The sequence below is a fragment of the Pinus tabuliformis genome, chromosome 9 (assembly GCF_031772625.1).
Source record: "Pinus tabuliformis cultivar Carrire ecotype Pingquan chromosome 9, CPIR1, whole genome shotgun sequence".
Lineage (NCBI taxonomy): Eukaryota > Viridiplantae > Streptophyta > Pinopsida > Pinales > Pinaceae > Pinus > Pinus tabuliformis.
Genome location: NC_142307.1, coordinates 1,260,962,085 through 1,260,985,375, shown reverse-complemented (window position 1 = coordinate 1,260,985,375; position 23,291 = coordinate 1,260,962,085). Strand labels below are relative to the sequence as shown.

At 37.9% G+C, this 23,291-nt stretch overlaps 1 protein-coding gene across 1 annotated transcript in view; it reads right to left on the bottom strand.

The window, feature by feature from the left end:
• The window catches only part of CPI1 (cyclopropyl isomerase), a 301,987-nt gene that overhangs the window by 59,176 nt on the left and 219,520 nt on the right, over positions 1-23,291 (bottom strand). Inside the window, exons 6-7 of the mRNA XM_089439988.1 lie at positions 2,595-2,705; positions 2,039-2,230 (exon numbers count right to left, since the gene is read on the bottom strand). Of these exons, the coding sequence (XP_089296114.1) occupies positions 2,039-2,230; positions 2,595-2,705 (303 nt within the window). The remainder of the gene's footprint in view (positions 1-2,038; positions 2,231-2,594; positions 2,706-23,291) is intronic.

Here is a 23,291-nt window from a genome sequence, read left to right as displayed (position 1 = left end):
CTTTGGGGTTCATTTTAGTTTTTATATTTTATTTTTTAATTAATTTAATGGGCTTCCCCTAATATTCTAGGTAGCTAGTTCTTCATCTTGCGAGAGGAATTGGAGTACTTATGCCTTTATCCATTTAGTAAAGAGAAATATGTTGGGCTCAAAGAAGGCAGAGAACTTAGTGTACGTTCATAGCACACTTCGTCTCATATCTCGAAAAGACCCTGGATACGAGGGTCCTTTCAAGAGATGGGACCAATACACAAACGATGCTATGTGTGTGGATGAGGAGATACAACCAGATGGCCTTATTGAGCTACCTCTAATTGCTATGGATGAGAAAGAGCCTCAAGATGAGAGTGATCCCTACCTCGAGAGCATGCTAACTAAAGATCTGAGTGATGTTGATGACATCGCTTGAGGAAGCCATTGTTCACTATTAGATACTTTTATTTTAGTATTTTAAAATTTCCCAGTTCTTGTTTGGAGATGCCTTAAGACAAATTTTGAATGTAGTATGACGATGGACATATATCATGATTCTTATTAATATGTAAACTCCAATTTGCACTTGATATCTAACTAGAAATTTTGAAATTTCATTGTGAATGTTGAATGTTCAATGATGTGCATGTTTAAATATTTAAAGTTTAAATCATAAATATTTTAGTTTTCTTGTTTAAAGTTGAAAAATATACAAATTCATATATATTATAATTTATAAAATATATATATATATATATATATATATATACCCTCGACGAACCCATGCACCCTGTTTCGAAAAATGACGTACTCGTCCCCGTCCCCGCACCCGTTCCCGTCCCCGAACCCACGTTTCCTGGCAACATAGGGTAGGGCCAATCATATTTATTTATAAAATCCCCATTCATAGTTTACATCAAGCATTGTTACTCAAATCAATTCAAAGTCATCCCCAAAGATGTATCATTAGCAAATTCTGCACCTGAAATCATAACCAGTCTAGATGTTTACTGTAACGTGTGTTGGAATTTGTTTGTTTCCAGTTGGGTTAGTTATTTTGTTTGAAGAACATGCCCAGAAATTGTTATCAGAGCATCAGTTGATGAAATTTGGAAGGTATATCAATGGAAAGTCCAATCTATTCATATCTCACAAAGGGCATTTTTTCCTTCAACTTTGGACATACAAGATGATGGTATTTATGTGCTAGCTTGTGATCCCCAAATTTATAGATGATGATTAGTAGGTTTGGCCTACTGCACTATTCTTTTCCCTTAGTTGATAGAGCAACTTCTCTGTATCGTGCTGTTCAGGTAGAATTTCCAAGGCCATCAATCTCATATTTGCTCATTGTTAATCTCATATACAAGTCATGGACAACTATCTTAGAATAACATGCTTTGATACCATGTTAGACTTCATTCCTAATAAACACAAGAATCAATAATAAACAAATGACAAAATAAAGATAGTCACATAATTACAAGTACAAGAACACCAAAATGTCAAGAAACCTTCACAAGGTAGAAAACTCCACACTCAACCATAAGCTCTCATGTTATCGAGAGTTTATGGTAGAGAGTAGAGTTTCTATCCCCAAGCCTCAAATATATATAGCAGCAGGGTTCAGTTAGTTGCCCCAAAACCCATAAAGGTGGGAACACAAAACCCACCTAATTCGCTGCCAATGTGGGACCACAAAAACCACCTAATAATCACCAATGTGGGTTATAAGTTATAACCACTGGACCCACAAGTCAAGATAAAATATGATAACATGCCAACAATATGTCTATCACAAACCTTGGCATTTAATGACATCGGCCTAGTAAGCAAATTTTCAAATTAAAACATAATCCAATTATAGCTGAATAATCACAAACACTTCTGCACAAAAAATGCTACTGAAATCCAAAAAGGCGACCAGTATTTGGAAAAATAAAAGAAAAATGTTTTCCTGGTTTCCTTTCAAGTAAACATAAACAAATATAAAAGTAATCTTCCAGCTGTCTTTCTATGCAAAACATAAAATTTGAAGGTTGATTAGAAACCCAAAGAAACTTACGTTTGCAATGGCAAAGGTTTCTAAAAATGCTATGAAATATGAAAGTGCAAATATCCAAAAAGCCTGTACGAAAAACTGAATAAAGCTTGGTAATTCTGAAATAGCATGTCGTAGCCGTCGAAGGGTGATATTGGATGTAATGTGGTAGAACAAAAAGCATGCATGTGCCAGCAGAAAAGTTGTATGAGGAACCTACAAAAACATTGTAGCATATCAGAGGGTATTGTAACAATTACAGTCTTGTAAATCACAATTTAGCAATCCAATGCACTAAATCTAGACAAAATTTTAATGCCATAAATCCTTGAGACATGTTTTGGATATGCCAATGCTCCAATTCAAGTCACAAGATATGCTCTTATTTCAGTCACATATTAGAAGCTGCATAATTCATTTCTTCTTCCAGTATCTGTACGCAAACTGTTCGTGTTGAAAGCCATTTTGGAGACAAAATCATCCCTAAGAACATTTAACAAATGACAATCAAGGTAGACAATCAGATAAAAAAAGCTCATTAAATAGCAATTTTTTATGCGGAAGGGAGAATAAACCTTACATTGTTCATTCTCCATGATGGAAATGTGTATGATGCTCCAAGAACTGTGAAGAAATAGTGTGTCCAGAAATAGTTACCCACATAGCTAAATATCATAATCCAAAGCTGGGCCTGCCAAGAGCATCATGCCACTACTGATGTTTCATATAAATCAATTCAAAGAATGCAATAAAAGTATTTTACCTATGCATAGATTTCCAGATTATAAATATCTGTTTTCACGGAATCTTGTGAAATGTTCGTTAAACAGCAGTTTTATGATGAAAATGAAATTAAAATAGCCTACATTACAGAGATAACAATGCAGCAACCAACACAAAAAGCATGGCAATATCATCTAACAGACTTGTTGCCACATTTCCACAAGACATAATGTCTAACCACATGCAAAAGTCAACTCTCATACTGGTGAGGAAGACTCTTTCAATAGTCTTCTCACTATAACTGTCCTGAGGGCACTTTCCAAAGATGTATTGAATATTTTCTAGGAAATTTCTAGGCTTTCATCCTGTTCTTAATTTAGTTTCAGGATGTCTTCCTTTGGATCCATTGTTAAACGATAATGTTAGCATTTCTCTGGAAATGCTTGTTTCATTTCCTTTCAATACCTTATTGAATCTCCCTTGAGTTAATGAACCAATTCATCGCTTAATATTTAATCTCAAAGGGAATAGTTTCATCCTTTGCTCTTCCTTTACATGATCACGTCCACAACATATCACTTCAAATTCAAAGAGAAATGTGTCAGGATCTTCGTGCCTTTTTCCATATAATAGTGGTAGTGCATTAGTGATAGTAGTCAAGATCTTTAACTTCTGGGTCCTGTTGACCATGTACATGGCAACAGTCCAAGAAGCAGAGCATATAGCAGTGGAATAAAAAAAATTGAGTCAATGTCATCGTTGTAATCCCAAATTCTGCTTTTATAATATAAAAATGATTCTACTATGAATATTAAGCCATGTAACAACACCTAGGTAAGCCTATTATTCTTCTCAATGGATTTCACTCTAGGGAGTTTTTTAACCTCACCAAATTATCTGTGTTTGTAAACATGGATAATTGGCTTCCTGTTGGCTTCCATCCCACAACCTACTCTGAAGATTGTTTCTCAAAACAATTAAGAGAAAGGTTTCATCTAGATTAGGCATATAATCTAAAATTAGCCAAGATCCTTGCATTTCACCTAGATCTTAAGATTTGCACTTCATATAGATTAGTTCATCATATAAGCAACAGTTGTCCAACCAGTTACTTGGCTCTAATTTGTAACAAGCAAGAAAGTTTGACTCCATAAGGCACTGGTCTCAATTCTAAATATAATTGAATCCTTAATCTTGCTAAATTTTACCAAGTAGCTAGGCTACTCAACTGTATCTGCCGGACAAGTTGGTTCCAACCTTGTTTTCCATCACATCATTTCCATAGGGACTATCCCCCATAGCCTATTGTTGGGAGACAGCTAGAACAGGGTGGATGGGGATTAGAGTGACAGCCCCTGCCCTAAGCCATTGTCGCGATGCCTGTACAATCTGGGTGACAACATTTTTTGGCGTCGTTGTCGAGGACCATTTTATTGGACCTTGGTTTTGATGACACTCTCATCAATCTTCCTCATCTTCTAATCCTTTTCGCCATTCGTTAGCCCATCAAGCGGCACAACATTTTTTGGCACCTTTCCTTTCATCATTCTTCATCTTTTCATCACCTTATCCTTTGTACTCTCACTAATCCTTTCATCTTGTTCACCTCCACCTTTAGCACCTGGACATTTAGGTTGGTTTCCTGTTTGGGTGGCAACTCCACTTATTCAACCATTCACAAGAGCTTACTCTAGAAGGAATCTCGGTAGCTTGGTTAACCCCACTCTTGATCCTGAAAAGGTTCTAAGAGCTCAGTTAAACAAATTACATTCTAGAGAGCAACTAAATTTTCTCGGACAGGAAGCCCTCCCTGATCTCCATTTGTTTTTCATCAATCCTCTGAATCAAGACATCATGGGTGACTTTTACAGGCCTTGCAACTTCACCAACATCCAAGGGTATCTGCATGACCTACCAAATGAATCTACCATGAGCAAGCTGCCAATATTCCAAGGAAATAATGCCATCAATGTTGAAGCACATATAAAGAAATTCAACAGTTTCATCCAAAGATTTGCTCATACTACTGCGTACAACCATGAAGATGTCAGAATGAAGTTGTTTGTTCTATCCTTAGAAGATGATGCTCTCGATTGGTTTCATGACAAAGCTGATAATGCCTTTGATTCTTTAAGAACCCTCCTTGATTCATTCAGAGATAAATATGGGGATAGGAGAGAAGGAAAATATTTGGTTAAAGAATTCAACACTATTAAGAAAAGAGAGAATGAAACAGTGGAAGAGTTTAACCAAAGATTCAATAAACTTTTAAAAGATATGACTCAGGACTACAAGCCTCCCGACAAGACAGTTTTGGAACAGTATCTTGAGGCTTACCATGTTGAAACTCAATATGAGATAAGACATGCTCACCCAAATACTCTAGCTATTGCCCAAAGCACAGCTGAAGAATTAGAGAAGGACAAGAAAGCCTCAGGAAAATCAGAAATCCCAGGGTTTGAAAGAGGTCAAATCAAGTCTAAGGGGAAAGAAGTTAAAGAAGAAGAGTCAGAAACAGTTAAAGAATTGACCCGATTAGTAAGAGAAATGAAGATTGAACATGCCATACAAATAAGCGAGATGCAGAATCAGTTAATACAGATGGAAAGAATCTGAATGCAGAATATGTCGCCCAGGAATAATAATAATAACAGGGGTAACAACAATAATCCATGGCCAAGAAGAAATCCTCCAAATGATCAAAGGCCTCCTACACCACTTGAGTCTGCTAATATGATTGATGAACCTGTTCCTTTCTGTAGACCTTGTGAGAGTTTCCATGAAGAAAGTACATGTGCCTTTGCTAAAAGAATCTTGGAGGAAAGTAGAAACCAACAGAATAATAATGCAAGTCAAGATAACTCCAAGGAAAGTCGATGTGCCGACATGATTTCTTCAGCCTTCGCCATCAATACCTTCAATGAAGAGAAAGACCCCATTACTCAAGCATATGGTGAGAAGCCATCTCAGGAACAAATTCTAGAACTTGCCAAAAGTAAAGGTTATACCTATCAGAGGAAAGGTAAAGATCCAAATCAAAATAAGCAAGTTCCTTCTGAAAGGTATAAGTCTGGATTAAAGGTGGATTGGGCAGCATGGATTAATAACATCAAGATGTCAGTTCCAGTCTTAGAACTTTTGAAGATCCCGTCACAAAGAGCTTCATTCTTCAGAGCTTTAGGCATTTCTCAATAAGAAAAATTTGATACTCAGCCTAAAGATGAAGAAATTAAGTTAAAAGATATAAACTGTTATATGACCAATGAAGACCATCAACCATTCTTTCTGACATTGGATATTAATGATCATCTCCTTCACAATTGCATGCTTGATTCTGGTGCATCTACAAATGTTATGACCAAGAAGGTCATGGAACAATTGAACTTAAGAATTTCTAGACCTTACCATAACATTTGCTCAATGGATTCTAGAAAAGTTGAAGTCCTTGGTGTGGTTAAAGATCTACAGGTCTCCTTGGCTGATTACCCATACAGGATCATCACCATGGATATAACAGTGATTGATGTGCCAAATGTGTGGGGAATGCTTCTGTCCAGAAAGTTTGCAGCTGATTTAGGTGGGTCTATTCAGATGGATTTATCTTATGCCACTATTCCCACAACAACATGTGGTATGGTTAGATTATACAGAGAAGTAGAAAGAAGGTACCACGTAGAAGTTCCAAAGAAGTTGGAGAATGGTGAAGAGGTTGTTCCACAAGGTCATCCACCGTATTTTGAGTCAGAATTTATCCAGTCGGTATGTCACTTTTCTTCGTTCCACCACCCATCCCCTCCTCCAAGTAGAAAGATAAATAGGTTTCAGTTTGATATAGATATGCACCACAGTGATGACTAGTTGTACCGACCAAAGAGGGTCAAATTTCAGACAGGGACATCTGATAAGCAGCCTATTGATCTACCAGTCAGTTAGCAGATGCCCGAGATTGATCCACATCGATGACATCTAATGCCATGGGGCATCGTTTGTATAATATCTCTAACCCTATCCCTTTTATTTCATGTCATTAAATAGTTTTATTTCACACATTTATGATTATGTCTTTCATATTTCAGTTTGTTAGAGTAGATTTTTTTATTCCAGCAGAATTGACTACGTATGCATGATGATTTCGATTTTGAATTGATATCTATTTGATGGACTTTTGTTTTCTTGGATGCAGGATTCTGGGATTCTCACGTTACTTCATGGAAGCAATGTGTCTCCATATCGAGCTAGATGTTGCACTCATTTTGTCAAAGTTTCGAGGAAGCAGGTGTGCTATATTTTTCGTTAAAGGATCGAGATCACCAGCCCTCAGCACTATGTTATTGTAAGCCCATTCTGCAAATTTTTAATATAAATGATACTAGTAAGACCATGAATGTACGTAACAACCTAGATAAGCCTATTATTTTGGCGATAATTTCATCCAAGGGGTTTTTCGTCTCACTGATTCATTTGTGTTTCTAAACACGGATGGTTGGCAGTGTTTTTCCCTCCAACCTCACCCCAAAGCTAGGGTGGAATTCTTCGTCAAAGTCTTATGTGAGTACTAGTGTTCTAGTCAAGTCTTATGTAAAAGTGATTTGGAAATAATTTAAGCTAATTGGCTAAATTATTTTATTACAAATCACTTGGTCTACTAGATCATATTGTCTCGTAGAATTGGATATGTAATTTGAGGGTCTAAGCCGAACGTGTGTTCCCCCTTTGAGGGTTGAGCTTGTAAAAAATCTTAAGTAAAAGATATTTTAGTGCATGGTCCCTCATACTTAGACGCCATGGCTAAAATATCGGAGGGTGGAAAAAATATTTAATCCCCTCGAATGTCAATTAATTAAATTTTCTGGCAAAAATTAAATTAAAATCCTAAGCCAGAATGTAATTGTTGATTTCTAGTAACATCGGATGTGCTCTAAGTCTTAGATTTTGCAGAGAGGCTTAGGCACATGTATTCCAAAGAACCCAGAAAGAGATTAGGGAAATTCCACCTAGAAACAGTTGTATTAAAATAATTAATTATTTTAAAAGAGACCCTAAGTCTAAACTTAGGAAAATAAAATAATTAAAGGGTATTAATATAAATTGTAGGTGTAACTTCTAAAAAAAGATAAGGATCAAGCAGAAATAATCTTAGCCATTGATTAGCTTCTAATCTGGGTCACTGAATATGAATGTGGAGATTATTTAAGGAGGCTTGAGGGTCACTTGGAAGACACACAGAGAGTTCAGAACTTTGATTTTCTGAAGCAGAGCAGAGGAGCTGTCGAGAGAATTACGATAGTGAGGTGTTGCAGTGATGGGCAGGGATAGTTGGGTTGGAGTATCTTCTCCAGAGCCCAGGATACGCAACAGAGAGGCAAAGAGACACCAGGAGAATGCAGCACAAACCCATGAGGGGTTGACGCTGGGCCAGCAAGGCCCATGCAGAGATTGACACTGAGCCAAGGGGGCTCACGCAGAAGTTGTGCAGTCTTCAGCGCAAAAGTCTGAATTTGTTGGGGGAGTTGATATTTCTAATCCAGGAGGGTTGGAAACCTCTCCAAAGGGAAAACATTTCCCAGTTGAGCTGACGCAAAGCCTTTTGAGGCTGACGTAGGGCCAGCGCAGAGATAGTCGGGGACAATTGGTTCAGCTGTCAGAACAGTCAGTACTTGCCGGGTAGAGTGAGGTAATCTCACTAAGTTTTTCTGCCAGTTTATTTCTCTGTAACTGGATTGCCAAAAGGGCATCCAGAGTTGTATTCAGAAACTATTGCTTAATAATATAAAAACCCTTAGAGCTGCTACACCGGTTTTCCCGCATTGGGTTTTTCCGGGGACATTTGTCCAAAAAATACTATGTCACTTGTGTGTATTTTTCTCTATTGTTTTGTTCTTGTTTTGGGCAAATTAATTAATTAAGTGAAGGTTGCAGTTGTATTAGCTTCAATATTTGTTGTAGGAAGCAATAGATAATTTGTTTCAGTAATTAACAAATAGGAGAAGTTTAATCAGTCGCTGAAATAGTTTATTTGGGTGGGATTCTCAAATCTTCACATGGTATCAGAGCTAGATTTGTAGAAATTTCATGGTATCAGAGGAGTGCAGGTGAAGCAAGAAGAACAGTTTCAGAGAACCTAGCGCTGAACAAAAGAGGGAGATCGAAAAAGTTGTAGGAGGCAGCAGTTCAAAACCCCAGAGGGTTTGCACAGTCCTAGCCAGAGGGCTGATTTTCGAGGCAGTCCCTCTCTGAGTGAGTCGACAAAGAGTAATGATTCCCAATTCGAAACTTTTCCTAGGCAAAGGGAGCAGTGCTGAAGCCTCAGAATGAGAAGAAGATGGTGGGACGCAATCTTTTCTACAGGCTGTTTTGTTGGGCAAAAGAACGTCAGAAGAGAAGAGAAATATAGTGAGGGAACTTTTCCTCAGTAGACTTCCTGTCGAGAAGTTTGTTTTCTTATTGGCTGAGTAGCAGTAGTAAGAACCAGAGAGGAAATTTTCAACATTTGTGGCATAGATGACAACCAATGGCTTGAGGGATCAGGATAGGTTGGACGAAGCATCCAACTATGTCATGTGGAAGGCTAGAATGTCATTCCTTCTAGATGAACATGCCCTCAAGACATATGTCGATAACATGGTGGTTATGCTTGCAAATGCAGATCCATTGAAGAAATACCAAGTTGAAATGGCAAAGGCAAAAAGGATGATCCTCGACAGAGTGATGGATCATGTTGTCTGTCACATCGCTAGCAGAGGGACTGCTAAGGAGATGTGGGATGTGTTGTCTACGCTATATCAGGGATCTTCCGAGCAGCAGAAGATGTACTTGGAGCAGAAGCTGAGATCTTCTCAGATGCAAAAGGGGGAGCATGTGGATCCATTCCTCACGAAGCTTCAGGAGACCTGTGATGAGTTATCTGCTATGGGGTCTACACCTCAAGACTCAGAGTTGGTTAGACTAGCCCTTAATTTTGTCTCAAATGAGTGGCAAGTCTTTGTCCAGAGTATCCTGGCAGGGCGACTTTGTCAAATTGGGATGAGATGTGGGAAGCTCTCAAACAAGAGGAGCTGAGGAAAGACTTGGTCAAGTGTAAGCTTGACGAAAGCAACAGTAGTGCGTCGAAGCCCAAGGAGGAGGAGGATAATGCAGCGCTTGCAGTGAAATGGATCACTACGCTACACAGTGACCTCTCAGGAAGAAGGACAAAGATGAGAAGCACGATCTAAAGGTTGCACCCATGAATATCGAGGAAGAGGAGTTCGCCATGACCGCTGAGATACGTCCAAGAGGGAGGTGGGTTGATTTGGAGTTGTAGTTCGAAGGAGCTACAGATGGGAAGGATCCTTGAGTAGCCCACCTCTTGGATCAATACCTGCTACAGGAGCCCAGTTTTGTGGTAGCAAGATGGACTAGTGTCAGATGATGCCGAGGAGCGTCGGAGAGGCAGTTGCAGTGGCTAGGAGCGCCAAAAACTGAACAGCGCAGGTAGAGTTGGCAGCAGTGCAAATGGCACAGAGCAAAGGTCAGCAATAGCGCAGTAGATTCAGAGGGTCAGCACAGAAACTAGCAACAATCAGGTTCCAGCGTTCAAATGGTATCATACTGAACACAATTAGTTCAGTAATTTGATATGTTTTTCCATTGTTGATGCAGTAGCAGCAGCAGTTTGCATTGCAGTGGCAATTGGCAGTGGCAGTGGTAGTGCCAGCAGCAGCACAAATGCAAAATTTCAGAGGGAGTTGCAGTACAGATGCAGTGTTGACAGTGGCAGGGTCAGCAGCAGTACAGATGCAACATTTGCGCAGTGGTTGGTGAACAGCATGTCAGACATCAATAGCGTAGAGGACGATGTTATGAAGTCAGTGTGATGCTTCAGATTGAAGGCATTGCTAGAGCACATTCCTCACTAAGAGAGAGGGTTGATCTTCGGTAGCATCAGATGTGCTCTAAGTCTCAAATTTTGCAGAGAGGCTTAGGTAGCATCGGATTAGCTTCAATATTTGTTGTAGGAAGCAGTAGATAATTTGTTTCAGTGATTAACAAATAGGAGAAGTTTAATCAGTTGCTGCAGTAGTTGATTCGGGTGGAATTCTCGAATCTTCACAATAATGACCCACCTACAATTACAAATAGAATGTGAATATTAGCACACATACGAGCCACCCATATGGTAGATACATATACATGACCCGCATGTAGTGCAATAGTATACATATCGGCTAATGTTGGACTCTATCTATGCTTAAGTTAATAAATCGATTATCGAAGTAAATTTCTAACTCACCATAATATATATATATATATATATATATAGCGAATGGGGCCTTTTGGTATATATATATACCACCCGTATATATATATCTATATATATATGATTAAGTCCTTAATCAAAGATATATATATATAGACAACAAAAATAATAAATTATGAACTAAATTTAATTGATGTATAATTTAATTTAATTATCTGTTAAGAAGAAAGTGAATTATAAATAAAATAAGTAATATATTCCATAAAACATTATATTAAATTAAATAAAAGAAAACCATAAAATAAAATCAATTCACTTAAAAGAGAGGCAACAAAGTCGGCAACCTCAATGACTCACGTAATATATACACACTCATTTAACATAAGGGAGACAGAGAGACATTGTAGGTGGCATGTAATGAAGAAGAGTCGAGGAGATGACAGGTAGGGTGGTGGAGAGTTGGAGACGTGGAAGGGAGCTTATAAGGGGGTTTTGAGGGGGGAATTTTTTCTTTTGGAGAATGGAGAAAACAGAGAAGGAATTTACAACAAAGAGCCACAAACTGACCGAAGATTGTTGAGTCTTGATTGTTCTTGATGCTTTTGGGCACAGGGGCAAGAGTGCTGAAATTATGACGTATTCTGGAGCTGTGTACTGAAGTTGTGTCCAATTTGGTAGGGAGGTTTTGGTCTTTTGGTAACGAGAGCGGGAGCGGGGGCAAATCAAAAGCATCTTCAACCACGAAACCCCAGGTAGGTACTCAACATCAAATTGATAAATTTTGATATTCTGAAAGGTTATACCCTGTTAACAATTTTAAATTTAAGGCTTTACACAAAAATTTAATTAATTAGAGTCAAAATTAAAATGTCTAGAGAAATTAAATTCACCAAGTGGAAAAATTTGTGGGTCTCAAAGGAATTGATTTTTGGAGGTCCCCCACCAAGGGAATATTGGAAATTTCAAGAAAAATTGGACCCTTGGACCTTGGTGGTTAAGTCAAAGTCAATTTTTTTATGAGAAATTCGAAAATTCCTCAAAATAAATATTTTCAACGGCTAAGTTTAGAAGATCATCAAAGATTTATCAACGGCCAAGAATATTTTGACATGGATCAAGCCAACTAGTCGTTATTTTTCCAATTGGAAGATTTATCTATAAATTAGAGAGTCATTTCTGTCAAAAGCCATCCCATTTTTAGCTAAGAAATTGTTGCAAAAGAATTGATGTAACACTACAGTCCTGTTGGGAACGTTTATTTGAATCATAATAAAGACTTTAGGGTGCATTTCATGGTGTTCAGTGTTCATTGATTTGTGGTATCTATTGGGTACAAGCTTTCCTATATTGTGCTTATAAATTTTAAAATTTGTTTTTCATTAGATGGGGATAAAGTCATTCTATTGATAGATTTTGGGTTTATCTTAGATGATTTGATTCGCCATATGTCTAAAAAAATTTCTTGAGAAAATATATAGCGTTTGCAGGTTCTCCAGTCCTTCGTCTCCAAGTTCACAAACTATGGGCATGAACTAACCTTGTTTGGAATTCGGATAGTTATGTGGCTGATTTAACCTCACTAAGGCTATAGTGTGCATTAATTCCAAAGTATTATTAGCCATTTATGAAAGAAAACTCCAAAAAAAATTATTTCTCAAAATTTATTTTAAAACCCTTGTATATTTGTAAATTTTGTAAATTATTTTTGCTAATTGGGGTTTTGAGGTTTTTATATTTTGTATATATTTGGCGTTTCGAGTATTTGTAAATACATTTGTGCAGGTGAGATCAAGTGAAAAAAGCTAAAATAAAGCTAGATCTAGGCCCTTGAGCGTAAGATCTAGTCTCTAAAATTTTTTGCAGAGCCAACCATTGAAGAAATTGAGCAAAATTGCAGATCTGAAGGAAATTCACATAGTAACACAGGTACCTCTCCTAGGAAATAGAGAGCACGTACCCAACGCTCCCGCGCTCTTGGGAGCTTGGGAGCTGGTAGGAAACGTTCCAAAATCGTTGGGAGCTTCAACATGTACTTTGGAGCTTTTTGGGAGCTTCACTACAACAAATTTTGACGTTTCTGGTACCTATTTTGAGCAAATTTTCACCTTTCAGGTACCTATTTTGAGCAAAGAAGGTACCATTTGTTTATTTTCTAAGTGATACATGTCAAGTCAGGGGGCTAGACTGCATGGGCTCTATAAAGCAACAGAAACATGGAGATGTAGCACAGGTTTCAACAAAATATAGATAGTTTCCATTCATTCCTTGGCAACTTCTGTCGCAAATCTTAAAATTCAACAATTGCAAATAAGTCTACTTTCTTGAAGTCTATCTTGAAGCTTTAATGATAAGATTCAACAAATTACAATGATGGTTAGAAAGAGAAAGAGTAGCATGTTAGTCAGTTTCATTTTATAAATTTCCAAACTTGAATTTCGAAGTTGAATATAATATAGTGTTGCATGAAATCACATAATAATCAAGTAATAATAGCCTTTTTTCTGGTTTGGGAGTTCTGCATGTTTCTTTGCTGGCAAGGAATTTGATTGGCAAATTGTTGATGGATTAATATTTTGATTTTTTTTGTTAGTGTTTCAAAGTTCAATCTTTTACATATTTCATTGCAAGATGGAATCTGCAGGATGGAATTTGATTGGCAAGTTTTGGATGGAAATAAATTAATTATTTTATTTTTATTTTTAATATATTACATTATTGTCACTCCCAACTTGATGTTTCTTGTAAATTTGGGCAAAGCTTCTAGCTGTGTCGGATACTTTTTCCCCCATACCCAAAGTACCCGCATACTGGAAACTTGCACAACATAGGAAATTAATTTTTCTGAAGTTGGGGTTTCATCTTTCAGCCCTCTTGGGCCCAGATCTAGCCTCTAAAGGCCCTGTGTCAGCCCTTTAGCCTATTGTGTCATCTTTTTAGCCCTTTTCAAGGCTGGTCGTAAGCCCTCGGGGTTTGGCCTCCCCTTCTACCCTCTACGTCATAGTTTTAGGGCCTTTCAAGGCCCAACCATGAGGCCTAGGAGCCTTGGCCTCCCTTTGCGACCCTCCTTCCCTAGGTCGTGGCCCTTGTGGGGGGCGACGACAACCCTTTAGGGCCTCCAACCCTAGCCGCAAGCCCCAAGAGGGCTTCCTCCTCCCTGTCTCAAGCCTTTTCAGTTTCTCCCTCCTCCTTGAGTCGCTAGCCTTTCTTGGCCTCCTTCCTCCTTCTGTGATCCTCTTTGGCCTCTTTTCCCTTGCCCTTGGCTCCCTTCTAGCCCTAGTTTGACCTCTAAATTTTTTGGGACTGAATACTTGGTGGTTTTGCAGGAGAAAGTTGCTCAAAATTGGTGTTTTCAGGTTGCAAGAGCATTGGAAAATTTTGGCAACTTGAGAAAGTCTATCTTCAAGGCCTTGGGCCTAGGGTTTTCTCTCTATTTTGTTGCAATTGTAACTTCATCTTCATAACAGTGATAGAAGTGCTCTAAAAACACATCTAATTGGTCAAAATACTCTAAAATTGCAAAATAATTTTTTCCTAAATTTTTGGCCACTTGGGCATTGAAGATTTAGCCTAGATCTACATTTTTGCTTGCTGGAAATTTTCTGCATAATCACTGAATCAGATCTGATATTTTCTGAATAACACACTTTGAAGGGCTTAAAAATCATAATTTTCAGTTTGGCAAGATTTCTCTAAATTTTAGGCATATTTTGGCACTTGTTATAGCATTGATAGCTCATTGTTTGCATCTTTACTTACTGTTGTTACAAGTTATTTCAGATCTAATATAATTCTAAATATTGCATTTTAAGTGGACAAAAAATTATAGTTTTACTTTGGCAAGTTGTTGGGCATCTCAGTAATCATATCTAGCTACTATATGCTTGTTGTCTCTTGAATCTAAAGTGATTTTCTTATTGTTGTCATAAGGCTAATAAGCGCTGAAAATTCTGAAGTATTACTGCTCATTGGAAATCTAACATTCGCTTGTCTTGTCTTAAGTTATGAAAATTTCCAAATTTTGCACTTATATCACTCACACATAAGCATCTATCTTCTAATCAATTATTTTGGGCATTAAGGATTTAGTTGATATTGTGGTTAAAATCATTGTTGAACAGAGTGATCTAATTGAGCATCTTTGATAATTGGCATTGAGTAAGAAGATCATAGATAATCTTATTGTGGAATCATCATTGGTATCTTGAGTAATTGTGATTGGCATCTTGAATCATTGGCTAATTGATAAGCGGATAATCTTCTCTAAGTTCTTGTTATCAATTGGTGTTGAACATTGGCACTTATATAATTGAGCACTTGGTCTTGTTTTAGATTCTTTTCCAATAAATTGTTAAAGTACTCTTGTTATAAGATAATCAATTTCAAGTACTTGAATCACATAAACAAACCTTAAACTAAAAGCTCACTCATAATCTTGCATTTCATCCTAAGTGTAGTTGCATTAATAACTTACCTCCAAGCATAAGCTTGGTTGATAGACTCTTAGGACAACGCTTTCTTATTTAGCTTGAGGGATTCATCTCTTCTTTGTGGTTAACACCGTGACTTTGCAATCGTCAGAGCCACAGTCTCTGTGGCGCTAAAGGCACTAGGTGGTTGGAACACAGAGGTGTTGATTTTTGCATAGCATCGGATGTGCTCTAGCTCCGAAATTTTGTGGAGGGGCTAGAACACATGAAATCTCCAAGACCCAGAAATCGTTTGGTAAAATTCCACCCGAATTGTATTTATTAAAATAATTAATATTTTTAATGGGGTTCCTAAGTCCAAACTTAGGAAAATTAAAATATTAATGGGTATTAATGAAAATATGGGTGAGAAGCTTCTAAAAAACGAGGATCAAGTCTAAATTAATCTTAGCCATTGATTAGAGATTAGATCACAGTCATTGATATCTCAACAAGAAAAGTATAAATGAATACTTGAGAGTCATTTGGAGACACACCGACCAAATACTCAGTAAGCCGAGGGAAATCGATTCTCAAGAAGTAAGAGTTTGATTTCAAAGGGAGAGTTGCAGGGTGAAGGAAGAGGAGGGTATCAACATTAGTCAGAGACTGAGGAGGAGGGAAGGTAGTCCATCAGAGTGACAGCGCCAGTGTTGCAGGGGAGTGCCTCCCCCCCTCTTGATCCCGCTGCCAATCCGCGCTCCGGGCGGGAGCGCCTTGGGAGCGGGTCGGAAGCGCGCTCCCTAAAAAAAATTTTGCTCCCTACCTTTTCGGGAGCGTTTTGCCTTTTTTGCAATTTTTTTTTTGTAGTAATGTTCGAAATGCAATTTTTTTTTAAAGAAACAAATAATTTTTTATTGTGGCAGCTTAATGATCAAGTCTATGTCCCTAGTATTGATATGCTATTCATGGTAATGTTAAATTCTTAAAGTAAAAGTGACATTCTCCTTAATCTTCATTTTCACCCTTTTACTTAAATTTTTTAAATTACCATGAAATGACTCAGGATGTTTGAGAGTGATTCCGGCCTCATTGGATTTCATATGGAGAAAGTAGAATTTTAGATTTCATTCAAAATCCAGCAGATTTATTAGTTTTTCAGCATTTCCGGATTGGGGGATTGCAATGTTTCCATTGAATTTTGTCATGTATTAGGGTATGGAACTCGTATTTAATCAAGAGCACCAATCCCTCTATGTACCTTGATATTAGTGACATTGGTTGTCAATCTCCTCTATCATGACCCTCCTAAAAATGTACGCATCACTCAAACAAAATCTTGACTTGACATGCTATGCTTTTTCTATCTTATGTTAATGCTTAGAGGGTGATATTAATGACAAAGATCCCTATACAGATATAGAGGTAATGACAAAGATACCTCTGGATATTAATGCTTAGAGGGTGATATTAATGACAAAGATCCTGATTTTCCAACAAGACTAAAAAATTAGACATTTCTCGTGGTGGCAAGAGGCCCAAGCATAAGAAAAAGATAATAGATTTAGTTCTCTTTTCTAGTTTCTAGTAGTTTTTATAACTATTGACTCTTTCATATTTATTATGACATTTTTTTAAACAATATATGACAATTTAAGTTTGAAGTTGGCAATTATAACTCATTAGTAATGAATTATGAATATGATGCTTCATGAAAGTTGAAAGTTGTTTCATTTCATTTCATTTTATAACATTTCATTTCATGTTAGATATTATTTGTTGTAATGGTTACACTTAGCTTACAAGTACAACTTTGGTGATCAATGATGATAAATCTTATATATTGAATTTTGAAAGCTTGAAACTTTAAGATTGATGAATCATGAGACTCAATATGTTGTATGTTACTATGTTACTAACTTGTGGACGTGGTTGATGAAGATTATAACTTCTAGATGATTGTTGTTATATGGTTCAATCTATGTTTTTTTATGTTTTTTATATCTAATTCATTATTCTACATGTTTTTGTTGACATATATGTATCAAAATATAAAAAATATATATATTATATAAAAAACGCTCCGGGATTCGCTCCCAAACTGGGAGCTTCTGAAAATGTCGCTCCCGCTCCCCGCTTTCGCTCCCACTCCCAAGTAACACTGGACAGCGCAGAGGGATAGCTCAGAGAGGCAATGTAGCAAGGGACGTAGTCCTCACGCAGAGATGACGCAGAGGTGATGCAGTGGAGGCTAGAGGGTCTCTTGGGTGTCAGAATTTCTCCAAAGGGTGGAGGAAAATTATCTCAAGTGTTTTCTCAGAGGTTTCTCTATGTTCTGCAAATCATTCCTTGTAAAGAGATTGTTGCTGAAGAATAATAAATAAACCCTCATCTGCTGCACCGGTTTTCCCACATTGGGTTTTTTCGGGGACTATTGTCCAAAAATAACTGTGTTGATGTGATTGATTCTTGTGCTTGTATTTCACTGTTCTTTTCTCTATGCTATTATGTGACAACTGCAGTAGAATTTACTTTGATGTTTACTAAAGGGTTTTGTAAATAACTTATTGTGGAAAATAAGTAGGAGAAATAAATCAGTTACTGTAGTAGAATTTCGTGTTAGAAATTTTCACAAGGGGGAGGTATCGTTAATCAAGCCTTTGCTTGCTTCCTATTGGCTTCCATCCAACAACCTACTCTAAAGACTGTTTCTCAAAACAATTAAGGGAAAGGTTCCAACTTCCATCTAGATTAGGAATATAATCTAAAATTAGCCAAGATCCTTGCATTTCACCTAGCTTTTAAGATTTGCATTTCATATAGGTTAGTTCATCATATAAACAACAGTTTTCCATCCGGTTTCTTGGCTCTAATTTGTAACAAGCAAGGAAGTTTCACTCCATAAGGAATTGGTCTCAATTCTAAATCTTATTGAATCCTTAATCTTGCTAAATTTTACCAAGTAGCTAGGCCACTCAATTGTGTCTCCCAGACAAGTTGGTTCCCAAATTGTTTTCCATCACATCATTTCCATAGGGACTACCCCCCATACCCTGATGTTGGGAGACAGCTAGAATGGAGAGGGCAGGGATCAGAGTGACAGCCCCCGCCCTAAGCCTTTACCGTGGTGTCTGTACAATCCGAGCGACAATAGATCCAAAATTCAAAGTCGACCCTTTCTCAAAAGGTGCCTTAAATGTCTCTTTGAATGATGCACTGCACTCTTTTTAATCCACTGATCAGGTCGTTTTCTACTACAGTTGTCCTTTGTCTTATTTTCCTTGGAAAATTCAGCAATCAAATGTATCCTTTATTCATACTACAGAAGATATGAGTGTCCAATATTAATTTCTGGCTATGGTGTTTCATCTCTTTTGCTATTTGACCCTATCTAATGGATCATATAAGAACTGTTGACAAAACCATCACTTGAACACCTTTGGAAAGGATTTCTTCAGGAGGAGGCACAATTAATATAACGAGAACAACATTTGGAAAATCCCCCAATACATTTGGGCAACCTTGCGCATGTGTGGCTTAAACAATTGTTGCATTTATTGTATCGGGAAATATGTTGTTGAGGGTCCAAAATACAACTTACTGACAACGTCGACAAAAATATTGGAAGGCATCAAAAATATTTAAAAATACAAAAATAATTATTTTTTTCATTTTTTTAAACATCCAATGCAACATAAATATGAAAATAAAACTGGTGTATAAGATGTATAAGATAGTGATACATCACAAATGACAGGATGATACAAAATCACATCAAAATAAAATAAATGTATCTCATGAAATGAATCATCATGCGGCATCTAGATACTACAAGGATAAATGCACTAAGGAATCATCGATCTCGTCTACCTTTTTTACAGGGAAAGGTGGTTGCTCTTCCTTTGGAAGCACCAGGTGGATGTGTTGGGGCTAAGCTTGAGCTAGAAGGTGCAATTGCCAAGGCTGGTGTAATATTCCTAATGGAAAAATTTACAGTGATAATCAAAAACTTGCAATAATAACCGAACACAAATACTTTTCAGCAAACACCCATAAAACAGAAATGCTCCAAACACGCCAAAATGGGCAAATTTTATTATAAGATCTTGCTGGAGTACAATATAAAATAGGAAATGTGCACCTGGGTTTGCACAAGGCAAGCTACAAGCCTTAGGTGGATGCTTTATCAATGCCCAACTGTTGTCGAAATTTGCCCACTAGGAATCTGCGTTGGCCTTGTGATTTCTGCACTGTTGGCTATGTTGAGACCCTGATTTGACCCCTCCAAACTGCCCAGAAAATTCTGATAAATTAATTATGGAATCCTTGTCAATAGCCCAGAAAAACCCAGAAAGGGTTTGCCCTAGTTTTAACACTCCAAAATGGCCCCCAAATTCCTTGACCCTCCTCTAAGTGCAGAAAACCAGAACTGTGACTGGTGTTAGAACGACTGTCCCAAAATGGCTGGAAAATTCTTCTCAATTGCACCCCAAACCAACCCCAACAAACCCAACTCTCAAAATCCAATCACAAGCCACCCCACAATTGTACCTCCACAATGAATGCGCAGTTTCTGTGAAGGATGACGCAGTCTCTCCTCCGAAAAATCGTTTGTTGTTGTATGTTGAATTCTACCCCTGCAAATCTTCCTCCTTTGTCTTGGAATTGACCAAAAATTCCTCCAACAATGCTACAACTCCCAACTGCAGCTCTTCCTCCTCAAATCTTTGCGTGGCCTCCTGAACTACGTCCCAGTTTGCCTAGAAATCATACCACATACGTGGCCCTCTCTCCAACTCCTGAAACTGATGAAGAATCCTACCTAGGGTGGCACTCGGAGTCCACCGAAGAAAGGTTGAGCTTCCTCCTTGGGAAACTCTTGTGTTGAACAGCACTATGTAACTCTGCTAAACAGCGAGAGCAACACTTCAATTGTCAAATTATCAAAAGGCCCTAAATGATGTTGCCTCCCTTCTATTTATAGTTGTTGCTCCTTTCCTCATGTGGGTCCCCCTCTCTTAGGCAATTCGAACTATTTCCTTGGCCATACGAATTTCCCTCCACAAGAAGTGCATATTACTAGGGAAGGTGGCCCCCACATTCCACTAAGTGCTGAATTTCGATCCCATGTCCTAAGTGTTTTTCCTCCAAAATTACTTTAGGCCCAAAATTGAGATATTATTAACAAAATTATTTAGGAAGGGACATTACAGCTGATGTGGAAGGTGCTGCTAATGTGGAAGCTAAAGTGACATGTCTACTCCTAGCTACCCATCTCCGTAGAGGTGGTGGTTGTGATGCACTCTCAATTCTCCTCCTCTAAATCTATCTCTATTGGAAGTGGAACGTCCTCCTCCAATTACCCCTCCACCTTAAAACATCAGCATCATGCTCCAACCACTCAGGTGCCTCCTCCATGACATGACACATTGGATTTCTCCTCGTCTGTTTGATGAAAAATGGTCACAATCTCCCCAGAGCTCAATCCCCTAACTCTCTCTTTGCAAAATGAGAATTAGAATATCAAGTTTTTGGTTATAAGAAAAATGGGTGCAAAAAAGCTAATATATTCCATCAACTCAAGATATATATCCAAAATATCACAACATTTTTAATGTGTCGCTATATTTTCTACAGATGAAAATATTTCTCTACATACACACAGATATATATATATATATATCGGCTATAATATTGATTTGATGAACAACCCACAATATATTACAAGACCAATGATATATTGTCAATATATGTAACTTTGGCTTAAACCAGTGTTGCGAACATCGCGATTTAAACACCGACTTTTTCGCACTCACAATTTAATCGCTGATTTTTTCGGTGATTTTTTTATTTTCAAAAAATTGCGAATTTTACAAAAAAATCGCAATCCAACTTGAAAAAATCATGATGGGCATAAACAACTCGTTTTAAGAGCCGATTTTGGGGTTTTTTTCTCATTTTTTTCAGACAGTGGGCAAGTTTGAGAGCAGAGGAGGAGAAGAAGTCATCTACAATGGCAAGAGAGGAGAAAAGTGAAAGAATTTAGCATCCCAAACAAGAAAAATTTGAGTTTGGACCAAGTTTTTCAGCAAAGAGTGGTTTCCAGGTATGGGCACCAAATTTGGCCATTTTGTTTTGGTTTTTGCTTGGGTTTCTATAACCCATTGATTTTCAATGATTTTTGAGTGGATTTGATTGTATTTTTTTTCATTTTTGCTGCATAGAGTGGAAAGGGTTCATTTTGGTCAAAAATGCAATAACTTGATTGTTAGATTTATACATTTAATTTCTTCTTGTGCCCTAGTTTTCTTGCATCATTTTTGCTTGGGTTTGAATGTGCATTTTTTCCATTATTGTTGCATTGAGTAGAGGTTTTTTTGTTAAAAATTCAATGTGTTGTATGTAAATTTTAGTTTATTTTTTTAACTTGCAATTCTTCTTGTGCCCTAGGTTCAACTTCAAACTTCATCTTACATTAAAACTCAAGAGTTCAACAGATTTACAAACATGCCAAGGAAATTGGACCCTCTGTGGGAATTTGGTGAACCTGATGGAGGGTTTGACAAATCAAACTTGACTTGCAAGTTGTGTGGGCAACATATGACAGGCGGGTATACAAATTGAAGTATCACCTTGCACAAATACCTGGACATGAGGTAGGGCTTTGCACCAATACAAATCCGGAAATCATCCGAAGAGCCCTCAGATCATTGGAAGAAATAGAGCAAACCAAACTATCCAAGTCAGCTCTGAGTAGGAAATAGAGTGTTAGGAGGTGAATATAACAGTGGCACTGGTTCTACTTCAGCATCAGTATCTACAATCAACCCAGTAGTTGCCTCATCATATTTTGTTCCTAGAACCACACCTGGTTCACAACCATCTATCTCTTCAATTATTAAAAAAAAAAATGAGAAAGAAGAAGCTGACAAGTTGTTGGGCAAGTTTCGTCTTTAGAGTGATATTCCTTTCAGCGTTTCAAGCAATAATCCATTTTTCCAGCCTGCTGCTGATGCCATTGCAATTGTTGGCCCAGGGTACAAAGTCCCTTCTTCAAAATGAAAAGGTTGACTGCACCAAGAGATTGGAGGAGTTTAGGGCATCTTGGGCACATATAGGCTAAGTCACCGGGTTCGGCGAATTTAATCCTAGAGATTTGAAATTCGCCGAACTTCAACCGAATTCGAATTTGTTCGATCAGGTTCGCCGAAGAAAATGACGAACTCGAACTTGAATTCGAACCCCGAACTTCATTAAATTCGCCACTAAATTTGCCATTAAATTCGTTGAGGTTCAATTTAATCCGGTATTTAAAATATGAATTTTATGTGCCCCCGTCTAAGTTAGGGTTTTGTTTTTTTCGTTGTTTAAAAATTGAAAAAAAAATATCGTTGTTTATGTATGCCGCGGGCAGGGTGGGTTTCGTTTTGTTTTATTTCACAAATCCAAAACACAGTGACATCGTCGCTCTTCCGCGGGTTTCGTTTTGTTTTATTTCACAAACCCAAAACACAATGACAGCGTCGCTCTCCGCGGGTTTCATTTTGTTTCATTTCATAAATCGCACGATGCATACATAGCCTCAACCCTCTCATGACAAAGCAGTGAGCCACCACTAAGCAATGACAGCACTAGGAGTAGCACTAAGTGGCGAGCGCACACTGCACAGCAAGTCGACAGCGTCACGACTCACAGGGTACAGCACTGCAATTTACCACTAGAGGCCCACTACAGCCTACATCGTGGACCATCTCCAAACTGCACAATCCAGACTCTACTCTCCCCCTCCCGTGGTCATCAGCGTCGACTCCAGAGTCCACTGTCCAGACTCCCGAGCATCTGTTCCAGTTCAACCAAATCGTAAGCAGCCTTCAGCAAGCCGCACTATCCAGACTCCAGCCTCCAGGTA